At 32.6% G+C, this 24,246-nt stretch overlaps 2 protein-coding genes across 4 annotated transcripts in view; one reads left to right on the forward strand and one right to left on the reverse strand.

Annotated features, from left to right (window-relative positions):
- Task6 (TWIK-related acid-sensitive K[+] channel 6) overlaps positions 1-24,246 on the reverse strand; it is an 84,603-nt gene that overhangs the window by 32,843 nt on the left and 27,514 nt on the right. Inside the window, exon 1 of one of the 2 annotated variants that reach the window (XM_018517318.1) lies at positions 21,405-21,468. The exons of the other annotated variant lie outside the window; for it this stretch is intronic. The gene's annotated coding sequence lies outside the window, so the exon portion shown is untranslated. Of the gene's footprint in view, positions 1-21,404; positions 21,469-24,246 lie in introns of those variants that run through there. 2 annotated transcript variants of the gene reach the window in all.
- On the forward strand, positions 13,076-14,992 carry LOC108767417 (putative OPA3-like protein CG43998). 2 transcript variants are annotated; one of them, XM_018517320.1, is made up of 4 exons: positions 13,076-13,152; positions 13,239-13,541; positions 13,637-13,897; positions 14,576-14,992. In XM_018517320.1, the coding sequence occupies exons 2-3, from the start codon at positions 13,266-13,268 to the stop codon at positions 13,880-13,882; spliced, it is 522 nt and encodes a 173-aa protein (XP_018372822.1). In that variant the 5' UTR covers positions 13,076-13,152; positions 13,239-13,265; the 3' UTR covers positions 13,883-13,897; positions 14,576-14,992. The 2 variants fall into 2 exon arrangements, with proteins under 2 accessions (XP_018372822.1, XP_018372821.1); XM_018517319.1 differs by lacking the exon at positions 13,076-13,152 and having other exon boundaries at positions 13,176-13,541.

Here is a 24,246-nt window from a genome sequence, read left to right on the forward strand (position 1 = left end):
TAAAAAAAAACGGTTTATATATATAGTTTTGAAAAATTTAATATAATTTCACGTATGAAAGATGTTTAGTTAAATAAAAGAAAAAGGTATCCGATAATCTATACTAACTTATGAATAAGCTATTAACATAATAAATAATAAAAAATGAGTCTGCGAAGAATAATGTTTAAGCGATTATCTTGTATGATTTATTTATTTAGTATTAATTTTCTTCTTATTTTGTATTATTACATTTTCTGTTACAAAATCGGTTTATGCGTTGTAACATTTTTTTAAAATTTCTATTAAAATTTAATAAAACGTAACGCAATAAAATCGTTCTTTTGCTCTATAATATTATCACAATTCTAATTAAATTTACTGCAAATGAAGGTGAGAAAGTAAAATAATTTGTATTATGTTCAGAATTTAACAATTAATATTTAGTCATCTATTGTAACCGTCAGGATATCGAGATGTATATTAAACAATTTTTTTAATTTTAATTATAATTTCAACCTTTTGAATTTTTAAACTGTATAATAACTATTGAATTTTTAAACTGTATATAGTCTTGTTTCGAGCGATATAATCCTTTAGAGATTACAATCTTAAAAAAAAATCGAAACACTTATGTGATTTTTCTTCTCGCATGTTTTTAACATAGATACCATTTTTTTAAGCAATTTCTGTTTGATATTTAAAAGATTCTGCGAATTTTAAAAGAAAAAAGTTAAGCAATTAGGTATCTTACAATAGACTAGAGATAGTAATACTTTTAATCAAAATAATTAAAAATAATCTTTTAATTGTTTGAAAGAAATTATATTTATTTCTTCCATAATTATTAATATATTGATTAAGTTAATATTAGAATTGTGCTAGAGTAATTAAGAAAGTTTTCCAGAAAGATGCTTTGGATTTGTTCCCTCGCTTGTCGCTTAGAGTTGCAATTTTTGTGAAAATGCAATACGAAAAGCTTGAAATAATAAACCGCTTCACCCTAATAATATCGCTGGAGCTTAAACAATTAATATTCATCTACCTATCGCGAGATGATGAGTAACGAGATACGAGCATGTAATATGATCGAGGCGTTTTGAAATGAATTGAATACTGAGGCATGCACACACAAGCTAGCTTCCTCCAGGCACACAAATAGGACAGAATAGGTAAATAGCGATTGGTGAATGAAACGAGACAGATAAAGAGGTGAGCATATGGAGAACGCCGTTATCTCCTGTATTAAACGGACTCGAATTCGCTATCGATCGTGGCTTGTCGAATTAATTCACGGTTCGCGTTGGTATATGTTTACGTGCATTTGCATGAACGTGTTCCGTGTTCGCGTTTGCAGTATCCCAATGCCTTTAAGCAACAAAATTGTATAAGAAGGAAGTTATATAGAGAGAAAAAGAGAGAGACGGAGAACCAGAGAGAGAGAGAGAGAGAGAGAGAGAGAAATGAAAAGATGATAATTAGCAATATTTAAAATAACTTACACAAAGGTTAAAATAATAATTGCAATATACGTAGTTTTAGGCAAATAATTACATTATACATGCATAATTCATTGTAGATATTTATTGATATAAAATTGCCAATATAATAATTATTCTTATAAATCATGTTATGTACAATAATCGTATTATTAAATTGAATAATGGATGTAATTAATTGTAATCGGGAAACAATAAAAATAACGTAGCTGTACTGTATAGTCTGTATATTATATAAATATAAAAAAAGATATAGAGGAAATTAAAATAAAATTTGTAAAATTCTGAAAATTAAACGGTTTGTGAAAGTAACGTCTTATATCATCAATAATTGCGTTTTTGATAATTACACAATAGGGAGTTTATCTATATTTTTCACCAGTATTCTTCACAAACGCAGTATTGCCATAAAATAAAATGTCGTTGGTGTTTTTAATCTAAAACGTATCGAAAAGGAAATTTATGCCATGCGTCGTGACATACGAAGGGAATTGGCGGTTGGTGTATTCAAGGAAAAGAGGCGCGGTGATGATTCGCGAAATGCAATTTGATTTGATTTGATTTCTCAGGGTGAGATGGCACGGCAGCCAGAACGAAGATAACCGAAATACAAGTCGATCGTGTCCAATTAATCGTGGTGGCGATGCATATGCATGCGCGCGTACGGCTCTACGTAACGTCCGTTCCGGCTATCGTCCCGTGCCAGTTATGTATTTATGCAATGACATTTACGTGCATATGTCCGACACACGCCTGACAATACATACGCACGCACGCACGCACGCACGCACGCATGAGATGAAGCATTATATCTCGGCTTTATCGTCGTGTCAAATACGCGTAGCGGGAATTCATGCTGAGAGCTTTTAGCGAAAAAAGCATGTGACACAATATACATCGCGGAATGTTATTATGGGATATCATAGAATAACATTTTCGTAAACTAGTCATTGTTTTATGAACAACGTACACATATTGTGTAATTAGTTCAGTCTCATCCTATTCGCTGCATTTCGCAGAGATTACCTCCAAGCTGTGTCAGGACGCCGTGGCCATTATAGTACGATCGCAATCGTCTAACGCGTAAGTGATCGCGTCGACGGACAATAATTTGCCGTGGTATTTGCCGCAAAATGTTACAGATTTCCTCGGGGAATCAAGACCTTTAACTATTATAACCGCTCTTGCGTGAGAAAGGGCTTCCAAGATCTCTCATTGGCCTCGCCGGTCAATCTATCAGCTTACGTTTATTACCATGTACAGGATGTGTGTGCCAATTATCGACTAATTACGGGCTATGCCAAATGGACTGTATGAAATGTAATAAATGCGCTAAACTGACTGGTGGATGAGATATGTGAATTAATTAAAATCAAAGTATATGTTAAAAGCACTCGTAATTTCAAAAGTCACAGAAAATGCAAGATTCAAAACATTTAGATGTATAAAAATGTAAAGTAAAATCATTTTATGTGTTTAAAAGACTAACGACTCCCATCAATAAAGTTTGTACATTCGTCTCGAAAAATATCATTGCAAGATGCACTGAGAAAAAAACCTTTCGGATCTATCAATCATAGTTGGCAATCGAAAATGACGGTAATTATAGTTATTATAACTAAAAAAATGTGTGTGTGGTGGAAATTACCATACGGTATAAATGATTAAAAAATTATTTAAATGATTATATATTATAGTTATAATTTTTTATGGTAGTTCAAATCATTTTTTTTTTATAATAACTATAATTATAATCATTTTCGGTTGCCAACTAAATATTGGTTGATAAAATTATATATATAGTTATTATTACAAATACTATAATAATCATAGTCATAATTATAGCAATATGTAATTATAGTTACAAATATCAAAAATTTTTCTCTTAGTATAGCATGGAAATTTTATGTAAAAGTTTTTATACATGCATGTAAAAAAAAACAAGATTTGAAGAGAACAAAAAACTGAATATTATGACGGTCCAATTTGATGTGGATTATTCACATACATCGTGATCTCGATTAACTGCATCCGGTCAAAATCGCGTGTGTCGGCTGAAAGTGATTGTGTTGCGCGCAACAACGACATAGGCGATTTTAATCGGCCGATCTGTAAGCGATTCGCTCCGGTACTGAAGGTAATCGCGCTTCCTGGAATTCATTACAGAGGAGATTAACTCGGGCGATTGCCTATTAACGCAAACTCGCGGTTCTTTTAATAGTTGCTTTTTTTCGATGTGCTTTCGAAAATAATAGATTCAGATAATATTCTAAAACTAAAATACTAAAACTAAAATACTGGAATTTACCTACGACTGAGGGTGTCAACGTCATTTAACAATAAGAATCTCGTGAATATAGCAATCTCGTAGTTCAGAGATCATACAGTTGTGGAGGACTACAAGCCAACATTTAGATGTATAAAAATGTGAAGTTAGATCACTTAATGCAATGACACACAAACTTTTTATGTCTTCGATCCCTTTCCTTAGAAATTTAACATGATCTATTAATTTTTTAATTATATATAAAGGATTTTATAATCATAATTTTATAAATTCATTTAAAAAAATCATTTCGATTTACGTATTTACATATTTGGAAAAAGTATCACAATCTCCAATAATTTTTACGCGATCCTTCATCAAAAAGACGCGACCCAGTTAGCACTCTGACTTAATATGTTTAAAAAACTAATAATGCCAAAAAAATTACGCCTATCGATTGTTAGTTTATCTCATACAGAACCATTTTTCAATAATATTCAACAGTGAAAACAATGTTCAACAACGACTTACTTCAACACAATATTAAATTATAATTCTGCCTATAACATACGAGTAAGAGCTGTGGAGAAAAACAGAATAATTAACTTCGGAGATAGTTTTAAATGTCTCATCTAATTTGGATGCAATTAATGTAGAGCCGTTTGTCTGCAAACACAATGGATAAACGTAATTAGCTATCAAACGTTATTAATAACGTTATTAGGTATCAAAATTAATGATATATCCTAACTAATCTCTCGGTAAGATACGCGCTGTCGCGACGAAAACCGCAGACACGGTGCAATACGATATAATTAACGATGGTGTGCTTACCGTCATTTACATTTCTTACGTAGATCTATAGCGGATAATTCGGTCCATCGAGCAAAGAGATTTCACAGAGAGATCATGACACATGCATTTGTACATCATTACTGACTATGAGTATAAAAGTCCTCCTAAACTAAATCGATAAGAAATTTTGGCCTTTGCCCTCTTGGAAAATTAATTAGAAGTTATCGTGATACTCAAAGTTCATTAATATCCATTCGCGTGTTATTATTATCCGCAATTTTAATGCACAACTTGGAAGTGTTGTAAGACAATTATCCGCTCAAATTTATTTTATATCGCAGCGTTTATTGTCGCATTAAGGCAACGCCTGGTCATCTTTCGACTAGATATTAAGTCTACTTCGTCGACTTAACGATGCCGTTAAGAGCACTTTACGAACATTCGCGTTTTCGCTCCTGCGAAAAAGGTATTATATATATACGCCTCTTATACAACCACACATAAATCGCGATTGTAATTTACAAGCAGGAATGGCGCACGGAGATACGTTGGGTAATAAAAATATATTAACGAATCTCTTAACGTTGGACGACAACCCGATCGCGAAACGTCTGTGAAAATTACGAATGTGTAGCTTCGTTTTACGTATTTACTAAGAACAATGAGAACATTCTGATATAATTGCAGCACGTGCTATAACGCGTACTTCGGAGGCGTTATCGGCGATCTCACACGTTTGTTTTAACGCGGCAAAGGTTGCTTGGATATAAGTAGCAGGGAAGCTTCTTGCAAATGAAAGAGGGAAGGGAGGTACTTAATATAAGATGTCTTTTTTAAGAGTTCAAGTATAAAGCGGAAAATAGAGAGAGAAGAGTCTCTTTATACCTTATTCCCAATAATATTTACTCATGTGTATATATAAAAAACATTGCTGTTTAAAATAAAGGGGATAAAAATATATTTAAAAATATATATGAAAGAATAAAGGTAGGAGATTAATAATTGCGGCAATAAAGAAACATTATATATATTTTCTTCGTTATTAAAATTAATTTAATCATTAATCACTAAAATTTACCTAATCATTATATCAATAATGCAAACTGATATACAATGAAGAGAAGATTTAGTAATTATGAACTACAAACAATACAGATTCTAAACTAAATTCTTTCTTTTCTGTCTCTTCCAACACAAATAGCTACATTTTGTATTGAGAAAATGTTATTAACGTTTCTGATCATCTTTCTCTTTTATTCAGAGATTAGAGCATTTTCGGAACAATCTACATATAGAGGAATCAAAGAAATCTTTCTTTTTTCTCGAAAATCAGAGCGATTCCGATTCCAGTCATACGAGAATGCGACATTTGGTGGACGCTGTTGGAGGCGGCGTCGCCGCGTGCCGCAACGGAAACGCCGTCGCATCCGTCGGTCTCGCGCGCGCGGACGTGCCTTGAGAACGGGGAGCTGAATGGGGGATGCGTTTCTACGTACGAGAAGTCGCGCGCGCCCTGCGCGGAGGGGATGGTGTGGCCTGGTTTCATTGAACCTGCCTGCACCGCGTACAACACCTCCATGCCGTACGGTGGCCCCCGTAACCCCGCGCATCCACGATCCCACCCGCGAACGTTCGCAGTGCGGAGCGGTGCGCTCGCGACGTCGGGGGTTGGCGGTCGACGGGGGACAGGGGGTGTGACTGGGCCGGGTGAGTTGAAGCTATGCATAGCCCGCGACGGGCTATATATAGGTCGCCGTTTCTATAAATAGAACCTCGGTCGTCCCCACCAACGCTACCGCCGCCGCGGAGCCCCGCAAGAGCTGCGGCGGCGGCGGCGGCGGCGGCCATGAGGGGCGGTCGGTGTACCATTCCGGTGTATAAAAGTTTATAGCTAAATATACAACCACTCCCACCCATACCCTCGTGATCCAGCCGCTACCGCCGTTTCTGTTGCGGATCCACGCACTGTTACTGAAAATATATTCTTTACCCGACGACTTTGCCAGGACAACCAGTGGCTGCTCACTATGCCAATGTTCCTAGATTCTTAGTTTGCAAATTCAGATTCATTGATCCTGGGATGACATACATTTATTTTTATTAAGATCACACTTAGGTTTTACTTAATTTTTTAAAATGCACATTTTTTAAAATTACAATACAAAGTGTCATATATAATATAGGATCTCGAAACGAAAAAAAATTCAAATAAACAAGTGTTTAAAAATCTCACTTCTAGTCATTCTGTGTACAAATATTATACATTTATAATAAAGGAATGCCCTGGTACCTATGTCCTTTCTCTCGGAACTCAGTGATCCATGTTGGGCTATGCCACATTATACGCTTAATTTCCATCAGTTTGTTGCGAAAGTGAGATTTAGATCTGACGTGTTAGATAATGCTCTTAAGAAAGTTTTTATAAGGAATTTCTAGACTTTCGCGTGGGGCGCGGGCTGTAATCATACGATGCCGCTGTTGCTGGGTAGGATGCGATTCGAGCTACGTCAGCCGTGAGATCAGGTTTTTGCAGCGTCCGAGTTTCGTGGAAGCGGTTTGCGCGATATACCGCGCTTCCGTTCTTGCGACCACGGACAGTTTCGCATGAACTCATTTATGCAGGGACCGGCTAAGTGGAAATAATTCCCTCTCTACGATGTGAGATTTATCTACCGCTTGAGGACTCTTACGTCGATACATTGTCTCCATAGCGAAAACTACTCCCCGCCTCCCTCATGCTTCTATTGAGCGCCATTCTATTTTCTTTGAGTTTGTGGAAAGTCTTTCGGAAACGTCAGCCGTGTCAGTATTAAGGCGAGTGGTTGCACGGTACAATATGTTTTTGTCTGCTGCCAACTTCGGAGAGCTTCTTTTAGTCGTATCTATTATTAAATTATATTCCGCCAAAGTCCATCTATAGAAACTGCCCATCCATAGAAACGTTAATAAACTCTTATACGTTTACTTTGGTTTTTTCTTTTTGGTGATTTCTTTGGAAAAAATATCTAGCTTGATACAATTTTAATTTACACAATTTCCATAAAATATCGTATATTAAATTTAACGTATTCTATTTGAATTGAATCCAATAGAAAACGCACACATTGAAAGCATACTGCATCGTTGACGTTAATATTAACGATAATTATCAGTCATTCGTTTAGCAAACGAATAGACATGATGTAGGTGTGATGTAGGACGTTCTCTTGTTTACATTTATGAACATATGAGAATATAGACTCGCGTGATTGCCTCGCCCTTTTCGTGAGTCACGTCGAATGTCAAAGAAAGGCCTGATATATTAATTAGCCGTATCGCGTAAAAATGTAAAACATAATATATATTTCACGTAAAAGAAAGAAAAAAGATAGGTATTAATTATTTCTCTCTAACCTTTGAATTAATGTTTCATTCTCTTGTGTATGTTTAGGTGTAAATGAAGGATAAGATTGCATTATTTAGCAGCTATTTTGAAAAAAAATTAATTTATTCTATTGCAATTGCTTATGGCAAAGAAATTATGTTATAATTCTATATTTACATTACCGAAAAACTTTCATTTAGATCTTTATCTATATTTTGATTAGATAATATCATATAACTTATAAACGCAAGATTCTACCCCCACTCTATACAGTTTTAGTAATATCACGCACGCTGCTTCCCCTATTTAATTCGTTATGCAAATGAACCCATCGTGCTAAAACTATCCCTATATTTTGGTATGTATTTCCGTTTATGCACATAATACATGAGGCTGATCCTAATTGAAACTAACAGGGAGCACTATTCTCTATCACGCTAGTGTGTCTAAATATAAATTAAACGGCGGTACAGAGCTGGATCAAATACAAATATAGTATAACGTGACATAATGATAAAACGTAATTTAAATATAACTACATATTGTTATGGAAGAAGTAAGGTAAAACAGAAATATATTCACTTATTTATAAAAAATTATGAAATAATATAAAAGATAAAACATTTATATTGCTCCAATTGTCTTTAATTGTATTCTCGAAATCATTTATAATATATTATCAATTTCCGTTGCGTAAGCTACAAATGATCTCCCTCGAAAGTATTTTAACCTCAATTACAGTTTTTTAAAATTATCTTAGTTAACCAAGAATTTATTTGTACAGTTATTTTGGAATTTTACTTGTCTGATACATAGAATGCGCTCTCTCGTTATGGGGAAAGTGTCAGGTATATTTAGCGGTAAATCATGGACCTCTGGCATTCCTCTCCCTTCTTTTAAATAACTACAGAGAGTTTATAGGATGGGACCAAGATAGTCACCCCAAAATATCCACGTTTAGAAATAAATATCAAGCATGTTTTGTGACTTAAAAACTACATCCAGTAAACAAATATTAATCGTTTATTGAGAGAACTAGTGCGTGGAATCTTTATTCTTGGATTAATATGCGACGGAAAAATCAAAGAAAAAGAAACAGAAAAAGAAGGATGTGAATGATGACGCACTATTAAAAAAAAATAAAAATAAAAGGTTACCAGCGTAATTCGCGTAGAGGAAAAGTTTTAATCGGCGATCAACCAAAATCTTCTCCGACTCAAACGAGACAGCGATAGCGATATCCTAACATTTAATGTATTGATCAACCGAGGAGCAATAAATAGAGGCAGAGCGAGGGGTGTCGTGAGCCTGATTAAACTTCATTCTCCGCTAATGGTTTATAAATAGGCATCTTTTTTTTTCTTTGCCTTCCATGCGGTCACGACGGACGGGAGAAGTGCTCCTGGAACGAGCGTCCTTCCATTCCGCTGTCCTGCCTCTTCGCCTACACCTCGCCTGCCGACCTCGTCGACATTTTCCGATATTTCCCCGCCGATTTTCCTAACGCGCGGCGTCGGCATCGGCGACGTGTTTTCGCAGGAAATTGCGTATCGACACTTTTAATGGCGGCTGTTATTTGATGCTCTTGAATACGGAGATTTCAAATGGTCGATGGTAAAAGCGATGATGATGATGATGATGATCCGATATACATTTAAATTAAAGTGATCGAAAGAAGTGTACGCATTCTATGATCTTAATTGTAGTTATGCAATTCCGTGAAAAAAAGAAGTTTATTATGGATACCGTGTAATCGACATTTTACAAATATTTCCTTTCAAAAGGATCACAAAAGGATTATTTTTTATTTTCTACCCATGCAAACTGCTGACAAAATGACATCACCATATATGAAATTGAGATTAACTGAATAAAATGCAAATATGCAAATGCAATATAATTGCATCAAGCATCACGCGAAACAAGTTTCAAACATTGTCCATCTCTCCACCAAAAATATCTATTATTCTCTTATGAAAATCACCAAATTCATACAGCGATTATATTATATTTCAAAATATAGAGATACTATTTTAAAAGTTATTATGAAAATATCAACAACTCAATAAATACAATACTTTAAACTCAAAGAATCTCAACAGCGTGTTAATAAAATAAAATTCTTTCTTTCTCTCTCTTCTTCCTTCCAGAAATAGTTTATTTATACTATTTAAAATCGATCTATTTATTAAATTAATTATTAAATTCAATCATTTATTATTCAAAAATTAATATCATTCGTCAACATTTCTATAATGAACTATGAACTTTGAAATGTCACGGAGTAGTGCACACGTGCACATAGAGATTCTTCTTTTCTGTCCCGCACGCGGGCCCCGCAAATAGCCATACATAGGGGCGTAGGTCGGATCGATTGCGGGGTAAAAGTGAAAGGATACCTCAAGGGGTGGCTGAGAGAACTATGAAATCGTTCATCGAGTCGGTCAATTTAAGAGAGAAAAAGAGAGAAAGAAACAGAGAGAGAGAGAGAGAGAGAGAGAGAATCAAGGATCGTTGGTTAGAAAAGAAGTGGCGTGCCAAAATCGAGTCCCGAAAGACCGATCCATATCGTGTTGAAGATGGAACAGACATTTCATTCCCTAGATATGTAACCGAGATACATGTATCTCCTCTAACCAAGTGGAGCCGAGAGACAATTTTACTTTCCTATATCCAATTATCATTTGTCTGGAAAGTACTTAATATTTAATATAATCTCTTTTTTCTTATTTAATCAATAAATGTCTAATTGTATCTCTGTTTTCTACATTTTTCGGGAAATATACACTGTTAAATTTTATAGGATCAAGTTAACTAAATGTGAGTCGCCGCTGCTCCTATTCAATAATATCATTATTTTTTACTAAAACAATGGTTATATTTGACACTATACAGTATCAATTTAATATTATATAGTGTCAAATTTAACTATCATTTTAGTTAAAAATAACGATAAATTTAGTAGGAGCAGTGGCGACTCACATTTAGTTAATTTGATCCTATAAAATTTAACAGTGTAGCTGCATAAAAAAATCCAATATATAATCAAATCTAAACTCTAAAAAAAACGAATAGATTTAAAGATAAAATCTTTAAAAAATATGGAACAAATATAATTATTTAAAGAATTATATATATATTTTTTTTTCAATTTAAAAAGAAATATATGACATATACTAATTGTCACACATACTAATTATAAGTAATAAAACATTTTAAAAAATAGGGAAGTTCTCATCATGGTGACATATTAATTTACATATACATACTTTATACATGTCCGTTTCATATATATAACTAAATGTATTCAAATAAAAAAGTCATATAGTTACGTTAATGTGACTCTCCAAAGGACGAAATACAATTTTTTTGTAGCAACTTTTTTTTACCTTTTCATTTTTATATCTCTGTCTCGCTAACATATATTAAATTTTATTGCACAACAAAAAGTGTAAAATTAAGATAATTACTATGATATTACTATATTCTTGTCAGTCAAATCCTAGTTAAATTGGTGACTAATAGTTATATTTCTAGAAATTCTATCGAACATTATTTACAAGATCATGGAAAGCGTATTCCATGTAAAGAGGATTGGTACGTATAAGGGGAAAATTCTGGATTTTCTCGCGAGAGATCATGTGCGGTTCGTACCTTCGCGACAATCTAGTGGATCTCGGCGACGGATGACGGCTTATACCTCGACTGCGTCATTTCAGTGGATTCGATTTCGTCGGTAAATCCTACCAGATGATATCGAGACACAAGGGAAATGGATGAAAATGTTATATCAAACTAGGGGGAAAAACGTCGCCCCGACAATCAAACAAATTCTCGATCTAAACATTGTCTTATGTCATCACGTGTTTTTATTTTATGTATGTATGTATATAGGTCAATATGCAGTGTCACAAAGCGCATTTAAAGCACGTTTTTAATAGGAGACAAATGAAAGAGAGAGAAAAAGAAATTTATGTGATTAAATTATCATATATATTTAACAAAATTGAATTCAAATCTATGCGTTATATCTGACGTTTCAACACAAAATTTTTTACAAATATGTTTTTTCTGTAATTAATTAAACAAATTGACAAATTGACATTTATAAAATTAAAAAATAAAATTTAATAAAATTTAAAATTAAAAAAATGTTATTTTAAAGAATTACTCCTCTTCAAACATGGAAGTCAATCGGATAGATTCGAATAATTAAATTAATAAATATATAGCAAAATATAACTTTACATACAATCTAAATTTCTAAATGTATATTAAAGGTAATAGATATATAATTACACATATTGAAAAATATATATATATACGCATGCATATATGACTAATTCATTCGTAATTAATGTACGTAATTAATTACGCGGCAATATTAAAATTTTTTCCAAGATTTTGTTTTATTCTAAAAATTTTTTTCTCAATAATAAAATTAATATTTCTATTTCACCGTCATTTAAAATGTATGTATTTTGCACGCTGCTAAAATGATACTTCACCTTGATGAATTTTCAAAAGAGCTATGCGGTTATTACTTTCCAATCGGAAGTGATTGCGACCTACCATTGTATACCGCACAACGGGTCAGCTCTGTGATTTTTGACATATAGATGGATATAATCCGTTTAGCCATTTGGTCGATATGGAAGAGACACACATTATAGTTTCCTCTAGCATAAAATGTAGATATTCAAAATGGTAACTTGGACCGTTCCGAAAATATTCGCCTGTCATATTTCTTATGAGGATTATATATTAAAATTTAATTAAGGGGGGGGGGGAAACGCCAAACCATCATGTTATTTCACGAAAAAAAAATTATATCATGTGCGTTATACTACGATCCTATCTAAATTATGTTTATGTTGGAATTCATTTTATAAAAGAAGCTTACTAATATAAAAGAGAGAGAGAAACATTTTTGAATCAATAAATTTGTTTGTAATCGTAAACATGAAAATTAAAATGTAGATCACGTAATTTCAATTTATTAGTTTTCTTCTAATCATAATTTAATTCAAAGAAAAATCATGCGTGCAGCATTGCATAATTCTAATAAATTTTAATAATAAAAACATGAAAGCAAATGATATAATAAAAAATGAAAAGATGTTGTGAAAGTATAAGGTTAAGGGTTTTTATTATTGTAACAAACGAATAAATTCAAAAGCTGTCACATTTTCATATAATGTGGAAAACGAATAACTTAACCCTAATTATAATTTTCTTTATATCAAAATGTAAATAAAATGAATTAGTATTTTCTCTCAAGAATAATAATATTTCAGCGAGTTAAAAATTCATTATTCGCAAATGGCGTTCACAGGGAAGTTTTATTAAATTATTTCCTTTGATGAGATGGACGCATATAACTATGGCAGTGCAAGGGTTTCCCGGTGCGAATCTTATTGGACAGCTCCTAAGACAAATCACGCAGCCATTGTCAAAGGCGATAGTAAAACGTGTGAAGAAACGGCCGCTTTTAAGAAAATACGTTCTGATTCAATTGGGACGTTTTTATTATTTATGTGAAGATATGATAAAGTGGCGACAGATTTCAGTTATAGCAAAAAAAAGACCCGTTGACGACGATCACACAATGGAAGTAGGAACGACACTACTACTCGAGGTAAAGATAGCAATTATGATATTACTCGCATTGAAATGCTAATTTTTTTCGGTTGCATTTCGCAAAATAAAATTCGAATTCATTTAATCCCTCAGGTATTAGTCTTTGGATTTTTGGGGAGTGTACTTATATATGAGACACGAAAGGCTGGAGAGAGATCGCGCATCGCTGAGCAGCTGAAAATTCAGGAGCTCAATGACTTAGAGGCGAAGAAAGATCGACTGATACAGCAAGTCAAGGATCAAGTGATCTTGACAAAACGACTCAAAGAAATCATTGTAGAGTATTCGAGACAAGTTGGATGTACGTTACCGAGTGATCCCAAGAAGAAAGGCGAATAGAATGCTCCATTTGATTTAAGGCAGACGCGGAGATTGCGAAAAGTCAGTCGCGAAAGAATTGTTAAAGGACATTTGTCGCGTCGTTAAAATATTGCATTTACGTGCGACGGCGGACGGAAAAGAAGAACTCTTTCTTTGTTCCCTGTCGTCGCAATTTCTTTCCACGGATAGAATTTGTCGCATTACGTTCTCAGTGAACCGCAAACGGACGAACGATTCTCATATGGAGCGCAGACCCTGCTACCACACCAACGACAGTTCGAACTTTGTGCGAATATTCTTCCGTTTTCGCCTGTCTGTCGTTCCGGTTGACATTAGCATTCGTTAGCATAATGAACGTTATTTCCGCGCACGTTCTCGCTGCATGTCTGACTCATCGTGACGGATTTCACAGCGGGCGCTTGGATGAAATTTGACTTTCAGCATCAAAATCGACAAAGAAGGGGAAAATATCATTAGAAGCAGGCGTTACGGAAAATGCGCGAATCACGTTGATTCGACAAGCAAAGAATAGATTGTTGCATATCTAATTTCGTATTCACATCATATAGAACATTGAATAATAATTTGGAGGTTTACATAAATGACATTCTGAAAAATATCAGAGATGTTGCACATTTCTATCAATGTAATAAAAATTTAATCGTGAAAATCGCAAATAATCAAAAATCGTGGTTAAATGCATCACTGCAGGGAGCAAACCTCGGAGCAAACCAACTACAAATTCAGGAAGTTCAAACCGGAACTGGCAACGAAGTTTGCAATCTCTTGCACAAACACATGCACGAGTAACGTTGTCTGTCTATGTGTATAATTAGTTCGTTCGTATAAGTACAAGATTGCTGGAGTTAAAACCGATTCGTGGAGGAATGTTTCCGGCAGAAGCCCGATTACAAATGTAGGTACTCTGCACTGGAGAAGCAGAACATTTTTACGATCTTCTTCCTCGGTTGTTCTTGACTGAAAAGAAAAGGTCTTTCGCGAAAAGAAAGAAAAAGTATATTTAAAATTTCGCCTGAAAACCCCAATTGTAAAGCGAAGATTTATCTCATCCCTTCGTATATGTCTTATACGATCCCAATGTTTTCAAAGCAAAAAAATATTTCTTTTAACCCCCTGAATAATAATACATTTATATTCTAACATATTATATCTTATTTGTATATACTTTATACGTCACTCCAATATTTATATATCTCTCATTGCACATTTCGTACTAAATTTAACGAACTTTTGCAAAATTTCTATGAAATATATGCATATTTCTTTCTCTAAACAGAATATAATTGATTTATGCTAATAGTTGACGGAAAAAGAGGATTATCCTATATAGTCTAAATGTTATTCTATTTAAAGAGAAACCTTGAAAATGTTATGATATACGGCAGAGAACATGTCTGTTCTCGGTTTTTTTTTGGAATTATATCATTTGAGTGACACACTGCCTCGGAACCGCTCCACATGGAATATTACAAGGAACAAGATAAACGTCATATGTACGCGAGAATCTTAGACACCTGCGTGTATAAGGAGGGAAACACCGATCGTATATCCGAGATCTCCAAGCATTCGAAAGTCTCTCGAGAGAACATTTCGAGTTCGGTTTGAGACAGACGTGAAATTCGATATTGATGTCTCCGTGACATCGCGACCGAGGAAACCCTTACGAGGGACCCGATTCTCGCAAGATACACACCGATTCAAATCGGGTAACAAGAGAGCGACGATGCATCTTGTACTCTATTGGCGTACGATGAATAAAAATATTGACAGAATTCGAGAGAGATAAACTCGTGAGATCTTTCCATAGCTTCTGTATTTCCTGAGAGGTTAAATTTTCGAGATAACATGTTGGAATGAAATATGTAAAATAAAAAATGATAATCACTCTCTATTTCATACTTCATTCCTGTATAATATTTATTTCTTTTTAAATTATAATTTATATTTCCGTTTAAAATTTTCTACTCGTATATCGTAATTAATTATAATATGTAATAATTAAATAACATTGTAAAGAGAAATTTTTAATGAGAAAGTTAAAAAATATAGTTTTCTGAACTGCAGTTAATCGCGAAAATTTCTTGAAGATTAATACTCAAGAATAATCTTGCTTACAACGCAATCTCGAATAATTTATTTGAGTCAAATAAATAATTCTGTCAGAATAAAAAGAATAACAAGCTATTTTCTTATTCACGAGAAAAGAAATAATATCAGGGATAGCTATTACAACCGCGTGTTGAATCACAATCAGATATAATTCTTTGACGCTCATTTTGTAAGATGAAAACTTGGCGATAAGGCAAGTCATTTTGCTTTAGTTACCGAGATGTTAATGAGACACTAATTTCCTACGAAATCATTCTTGTTATCTCCCTCGTTGAAGAGAGAAGATAGAAAGTACTCTGAACTGAAAACTTAACCGAATATTCGCTCGATTGTTTCTTTCTGTACACTAAAGTTCATTTTTTTATACATATATATTATATATATATATATATATATATATATATAATATATATATATATACTACATAAAACACATTAGTATTATATCGACAATTTTTCGTTAATAATGAGACAGAAAAAATATATTATATATTGAGGAATCTCAAAATTTAAATAAAGGTGCATTCTGTTTCACGCATAATGTGCATAATGCATCATTTAGCCTTGTTTTCGTGAGAAACAAATGCACCCTTAAATGCAGAGATCTAAAAATAATTTTGTTTAGATCATCAAAATAATTCTGTAGTGTTCAGAATAGAGTAGCTAGAATGTTAAAATTTCTTGCAACAGTGTCATTAATGCTTAAGCGGTCTATATAATTATTTTGATGGCCTAACAAAATTATTTTCAAATCTGTTTAGCTAAATTTTTGGATACTTTAACAAAACCGTTCTATCTGTGTATGCAACTACATATTTATCTGTAACCATATTAGATAAAGACTTTATATCGTTTTCAACATCAGTTTCGTAATTCCATTTCGTTGAAATAAAATTTTACAGACAAAAGCGAATAAAAATCAAAAATTACTATATATTACCGTACCACGTAATACAATATGTGATTGTTCTAAAGTACTGAATTATATTGCGAGTTATTTCCAGCGTCCTACTTCGACATTATAACATTCATCGATTTTCCCCATCAATTTACGTTCCAATGCAATTGATGTAACTCAAAAACGCTCTACAAAAGACAAACTTTCAAAATCCATCGTTTTATATGCAATCTAAAAGCATCAGAGGTCATTTCAATTTACCACAATAAATTATAAATGCAATATTCGTACAGATAAATATTGAGAAGTGCAACATTGAAATAGAATACACGTTTTGCATAAAGTTGTTAAAAGTAATTTGCAGAGCTGCATAATATATGAAACAAATAAAAAATAAACAATAAAATAGCTAGAAACGATCTTGATGGAAAAACATCTATCTTCTCGAAACCGGAGAGGTAAATTAATGTATATGGATCATATATTATTAATCAGTTATCGTTAATTAAATTCTCACGAAACAATAATACCTCTCTGCGGTTTATTTTGATCGTATCTGATCTTAAAGTGGTATATGTATATTATAAATATATTATATAAAATCAATATTAAGAATCTTTATTTTACATAAAATTATATAAAATATTATATCCATACTCCCCCCAAAAAGTTTCTCTTTTTAAAAAAAGATTAGTTTTTTATTCGAAACATACACACATATAACGGCCATTAATACCCAATTAGTTTTCGTATTTTCACAACAAATTTTCGAACAAGATTGATCTCTTTTTTTCTGTGCAAGACATCTTGAATTAGGCCATAACCATTCGGGTCGATGAATTGATCTCCCTGACGTCATAACGGACGAAATTTAATCTATACCACATATATAAAACTTAGAGACATATATAAAATTTGTTTTAGTAAGAATACATTTCTACATAGTATTTTTGATCACTCTTAGAAAAATATACCTAATAATATAAAGAATAAAATATACTTTAATAAAATGTACTTTAATAAAATGTACTTTGTTCTGTAGTTCATTTTCAAACTTCTGATTCAGAGAACAATAGAAAAGACGTTTCGACGCTTATTATTGGATCATCTTCAATGTAATTTTTGAAAAAATTCAATTGTTCAAATTTAAATATGTACTGACCGCTTACTATTTTGTCAATATAATAAATATAAAACTTGTCTGTCGTATTTAACTGAATACTCAAACAAATTACATTATTATTTGCAATATACAAACGTCTGTAATTTTATTCCATTCCGAAATATATAGTATTCTTGCACACCAACAACCTGTGCTGGCTCGCATTGATTTTCTACCTTTCCATGATTTATTCTTTGGAGTCTTCAATCAAGATTGAGAATAGAAAATAGATTTTCATTTCTCTAATATTACTTAAATATCTGAAATGTTTAAAGCTGTACATTCCTTCCCAAGAAGTACAACATAACAAAATAATATTTAAGTACTGCTTTATAGTCACTCAATATGACCATAAATTAAAATCTTTGACATAAAAAACTAGTCACCTCCAAAATCGCAAATAGTCACTTAAGTCTGCGGCATACGATGCATGTTTTCCTACTGGATTGCTTGCGTTTTAGTAACTTGTTCGAACTTCTGCGTTCTGTGTGTTGCAATTCTAATAATTTACTAAAACGCAAGCAATCCAGGAAGAAAAAAGTATCGTGTGCCGCTGGCTTTAGCCACTCTCATCCGTTCTACCTATATAATTAGGAAAAGCAATTTTTGACCAAATACGCTACTCAAAGACGCATTGTTATTATAAAACTTGTTACATAATAAATTAATAAATTTATTTTTTAAGTTATGCACTTACATTATTGTATAACTGATTGATTCGAATCTTTCGGTTACAATTATCGTAATTTAAGGAAAGGAAGATAGATATTGCGGTGACTAGCGACAATCAGCGATTACTTTAACCTCTGACCTTCCTTGTACGATTCTACGGTCGGGTGAACAAACGGCAAGATTTATGTGCGGCGAAAACCATTGAGTGCAAAACCGGCCCTTTGATCGCAATATTGCCCTTGGACTAAGCAGTAAGGTACTTGAGCTACAAAAACGTTTTGTTAGTATGTAATTTGTAATGCCACGTCAACTCGTTTGAATATTGAAGTTTATTATTCCTTTTTTAATCTAATATTAGTCGTATGATCATATAATCACGATCTGCGTAGAAATTTTAGTTATCGATTCTTAGAAAATTGGGTCACAACAGTTTACCACGCATTAGCGACAAAAATAAAAAAAAATAAAAATTATCTTATTATCAAAATATTAATAGCCGTTTAGTTATAAACATCTACAATATATAAAGACTTTTATGATATATAAGATCTTTAATAAATTTTGTGATATATATGTAAATAGCAAAATCTTATTATAAATGTTAATATACATATATATATCATATATATATATATCTCATATAAAATATATATATATATATACATTTAATATATATACATATGTTAGATTATATATCAGATTATAAGATAATAAGAGATAAAACTAATTGAATTTACGTGTTAAAGAATTTTAATTTATTTCATCTTTATATTTAAATCTACTTAAGCACTTCAATTTTTTATAGAGTTAACGAATGAGATAAGAAGAAAAGATGATATCCTGAAGAACGGTGCAAAAGTACGTTCCGTAAAAGAAAAGAGAATTAAAGACAAACCATTATCCAGCCGTTTACTTATCCGCCAAGAAAAAATTATCTTTAGATACAATATAATATATCTATATAATTTTGATATATTATTTTATTGTATTATTAAATTGTATTATAAAATTGATGTATTATACATCATAATTTTAAATAAATGTAAATAAATTAACGTGCGTTGTTGCATTTAAAGTACGATATCAGCTTGCACGGTTAAAAGTAACTGTATTAGAAAAAACTTACACATTCACTACTCCTTTCAACATAGCACATTACACATAGCGTGCACCACACTCGATTTTGTATTTTATTTGCGTATCATGATAAATGCGTTTAACGTCAACACGAAGTGAGAATGGAAGCCGCATTTAGCACTAAATTTGGAATACAGATGAAAGAGGACTGAGGCGGAAATGGAAGTATGAGAATGAAAAAGAGTAGCTATATTTGCCCACCGAATAATTCGTTCAACTTGTGACATAATGGACGTCCCTGGATAAAAGAGCACGGACGGACATAACACGAGTGACTGAAAGAATTTACGGACGTTGACTTTTATATCTTACTGACGTTAAAACAGTCGTTTCAAATTCTGCCGAAATGTTAACAACCTATAAGTAAGATTACATCAGTCTCCCTTCATTCACAAAATTTGGCTGTTAGGCCCTATAAAACGTAGCACGTGGCATCAAAACAAGGATAAAAGGAGAGTTCTTTCCTCTGCCGAAGAGTAAAATACTTTCCTACATATCACACGAATACATACGCGAATTAGACATTGACAAGAAACACGAGTCACGCTTTTCACAGCTAATAAAATAGTTAATGTAACTATATTTTAAAAAATAAAAAATTTTGTTACACCAAATTTTAAATCACATACTGATCAATCAACATTATACTTTAAGTAATCAAATGTAGATAAATAATTTTATTCGCGTCCAAAAATTTATCCTCGCTATTTCCAAGTAAATTATAAAACTAAACGTCAATCGCTTTGAGTTTGAATATCGAGGGACGTCGTCCAATGCCGAAATAATAAAGACAATGACTCCAGACACGACGAATGAACAGGAGAAAGATATTAACAAAAATTATCTCCGTTTAAATAATCAGATTCTCGCTATTTCTTGATGTAAAAAAGAATTTCGATATGACATTACGCCAATGGAAATATAATTCTTATCGAATGCTCACATTATGAGCAGTGAAAGACAGACGACGATACCGTTCCAATCATTACAATTTCCCGCTTTTTATAAAAAAATGTTTGATGTTTGACAAACATCATTAAAATACTTGGCCCTCACACATCTATCTGTATATTCTATTCCACAGATTATTAATACTTTTTTAAATTGCTGCGTGCACACATAATTAAATTTATTATTAGAATATAAAGAAAAATCTCTCGTTCGTCTCCTAATAATTTGAAGAAGCTTTCTAATATATTTTACGCCTCTTAAGAGGAATAAATTATAATTAATAATTAATTATTAATTATATTATTCCAATAATAAACGGCTTTCTTCCACTTTCTTTTAATTACGTCATCGATTATTACCAAGTCTCTGAAAGGGCACGTGTAGGAAGTATGTGACGCAACTCAAAATAAACTAGTTCATAAACTTTTTTCTTCCCACCTTTCATCAACGGCACGGTTCAAAAACGTATGATAATATAATTGCTTGAGATCGCAGATATTTCGGTCCTATTTCATTAATAAATATCAATCGCGTTGCTTCAACAAAAATTATCGCTGTAATCGACGTATTCACGCATGCAAATGGTGATACCTGTAAATGTCGAAACTCGTGCGCCAGATTGCAATAGAATTATCCATGCATAATTCACGAAAATTAATTTACCGCTCGCGTCGACTGCGCCGATGATTTTGCAACCACATTATCACTCTTCTCTTTACCATCTCACCCCACCAAGTTTCTCACCACATTTCCTTCGTCACAGATGCAATTTAATTTCATTAGTAGTGGGCGTTTCTAACGTAACCATTTTGCTCGCTTAAAGACTACTGTTTACACATCGTACTATTTTTAGATGATGTATTATAAGATTGGCTCAAACCCACATTCTATACAATTCCGTAATATTACTGGATATGGGGAAAATACAAAGCCAGATTAAAGAGAGAGAGAGAGAGAGAGAGAGAGAGAGAGAGAAAGGTAATTATTTAAATAAGAGATGTAAAATGTAAAAGACAAATAGAAAATAGCAGTTATATGAAAACGAATCGCAAATTCAAATAATTGATGTTCAATCGCGTTTTGATGCATTGATTTAACTGCCAAAGACACGTATTTATTTTTCAATATTTGTTTTGCGTCACAATGGAGAAATGTTACGTCAAAGATTGCAGAGATAGATAAAATTAATCGCAAAAAAAGTATATAATTGTAAAGAATAGAAAATAGGAAATAGAGGTCCATAACGGTCGAAACTGAATCTTTAATATCATATACAGTATATATAAATTCACATTGAATTACTTAAGCATTAAAGATCCAGCTTCGATTGTTATGAGCCTTTATTTCTTATTTTCTACTTTTTATAATTATATACTTTTTTGCAATTAATTTTATCTATCTCTGCAATCTTTGACGTAACGTTTCTCCATTGTGACGTAAAACAAATATTGAAAAATAAATACGTGTCTTTGTCCTTTATTTCCCATTTCCTATTATTGGTAGTGTTTTCACATATATGGTTATACAATATAATTCTTATTAAATATAAATTAATTCCTAAAGACTCCTTAATGATACAAAATGGTTGGATACAACAGGGCAATAGGAGTCAAGCACGATAATTCTTGTGCAAACCAATACGGTTAACAAAACAACTTTATTAATAATTAATCCGCTTACATGTTTCGGCTCACTTTTGAACCATCAGTGTACATTCTTTGTTACATTAAAATTAAATTATTAAAGATTCAGTTTTGGTTTTGATGTCCGTCTAGACCATAATTAATATCAGTTTTCTTTCTATCTTTTTTCTTTTTCTTTGCGATTAACGTTTAAAGTGTATTAAAAGTTATCCATTAATTTCAACATAATTGACACTGATTCGCTGAATGGTCAAAGACTAGTTTTTGACTAAACCTATAGAATTTAAATGTTTGCGATATAGTGAATTTTTGTTTTAGTGAGCTACCTTCTATTGTTTTACAATAAATCGTTTTTGCTTCCAAAAAATTTACCTTTTAATAATTTTAATACGTTTTAGATTGTTATTAGAGTTCGTTTTTATATTACAGTTTCTGTTAATAGGTGGAAGTGGCTCACTGAAATGAATTAGTTTGTAAGAAAAAAAAATTATTTTTGTAATTACATCATACTGTCTCTGAGGATGGCTCATAAGTGAGCCGAAACATGCATGTTAACATTTAAACGTTTAGAAATATTACTATACATAAACACATTTATCATCCAGAGATCTGTATTATATTTGAAATAATATAATTTCGTTACAGTAAATATCGCATAATCATTAAAAAAAAATCAGTTATTTATTTTTCTTCTGTTTGTATTATTCTTCATGTTCCGTTAATTATCCAATAATTTGGAAAAACATTGAAGAAATACCTATTGATTCTTATATATCTTCAATCGACAAATACGCCTCTTTCCTGCATCACATATAGTACAACATAATGTTACTCTAGATAAATCGAATGATTTTCAGATTCGTTTTCATGTCTCGAGGCGAACTCTCGAGAAAATACCGGAAATTTAAGTCCCATTCTATTATAGGTAGCTTCCGATATCTCGCAGATACCACCTACTGTTATTGTAGATATCTATTGCTATTATTATTGACAGTGGTATCAAAGAAATGTCTCTATGCTTTTTTGCTGAAAGAACTTTGATGAGTTTTTCCCTTTTTCCTCTTTTGTAAAAAATACATCTATTATTATAAAATATATCTATCAACAAAACGTTGAATCTATTATTAAAATATATCTATGAACAATTAAAAATTTAAAATATTAATCAAACGATATATTTTAACCATCTTTATTGAACATTTTGAACATCTTTAAACTGTCGCATTTGCAACCGTTATTTCGCATCGTAAATATTACGTCAATTAAATTTTCAGCTATGAATATGATATATCACTATTAAAGTCCCATCTACGACTTTAGATGACTGTACATTCAATACGTGAAAATTATTATAGAGATCTACAGAGCGCAGTTAAATGACGAAATTACATTCTGTCGGTAGAACTCGCCACCATCTGTTCCGAATTTCCATTCTCTCGCCTGGCACGACGTACTACGACCTCCGAAATCTCTCGTATAGCGCACTGCCGATTGTCGAGTCTCGCGTGGAGAAGTTCGCACGAATAATGTATCCAGTCAGCCGAATCTCTCCCGGATTAGCTGTGTGTCCTCCTGTAGAGCGCTTTCACGGTAACGATAACGGTTACCGCGATCTCGTCGCGGTAACGTTTCTTCCGCACGTACGTACGTGGAATACTCCGCGATATCACTGCCTCTTGTAATGCTCGAATATAGCGCACATACAATCATTTTCGTCACTCTTTCCTCCGACACTTCGATGCATTTGTTTTCTCGCTTTGTCCCTTTATGACGACCGTTAGTTGAGGAAC

Source organism: Trachymyrmex cornetzi, unplaced genomic scaffold (assembly GCF_001594075.2).
Source record: "Trachymyrmex cornetzi isolate Tcor2-1 unplaced genomic scaffold, Tcor1.1 scaffold67, whole genome shotgun sequence".
Classification (NCBI taxonomy): domain Eukaryota; kingdom Metazoa; phylum Arthropoda; class Insecta; order Hymenoptera; family Formicidae; genus Trachymyrmex; species Trachymyrmex cornetzi.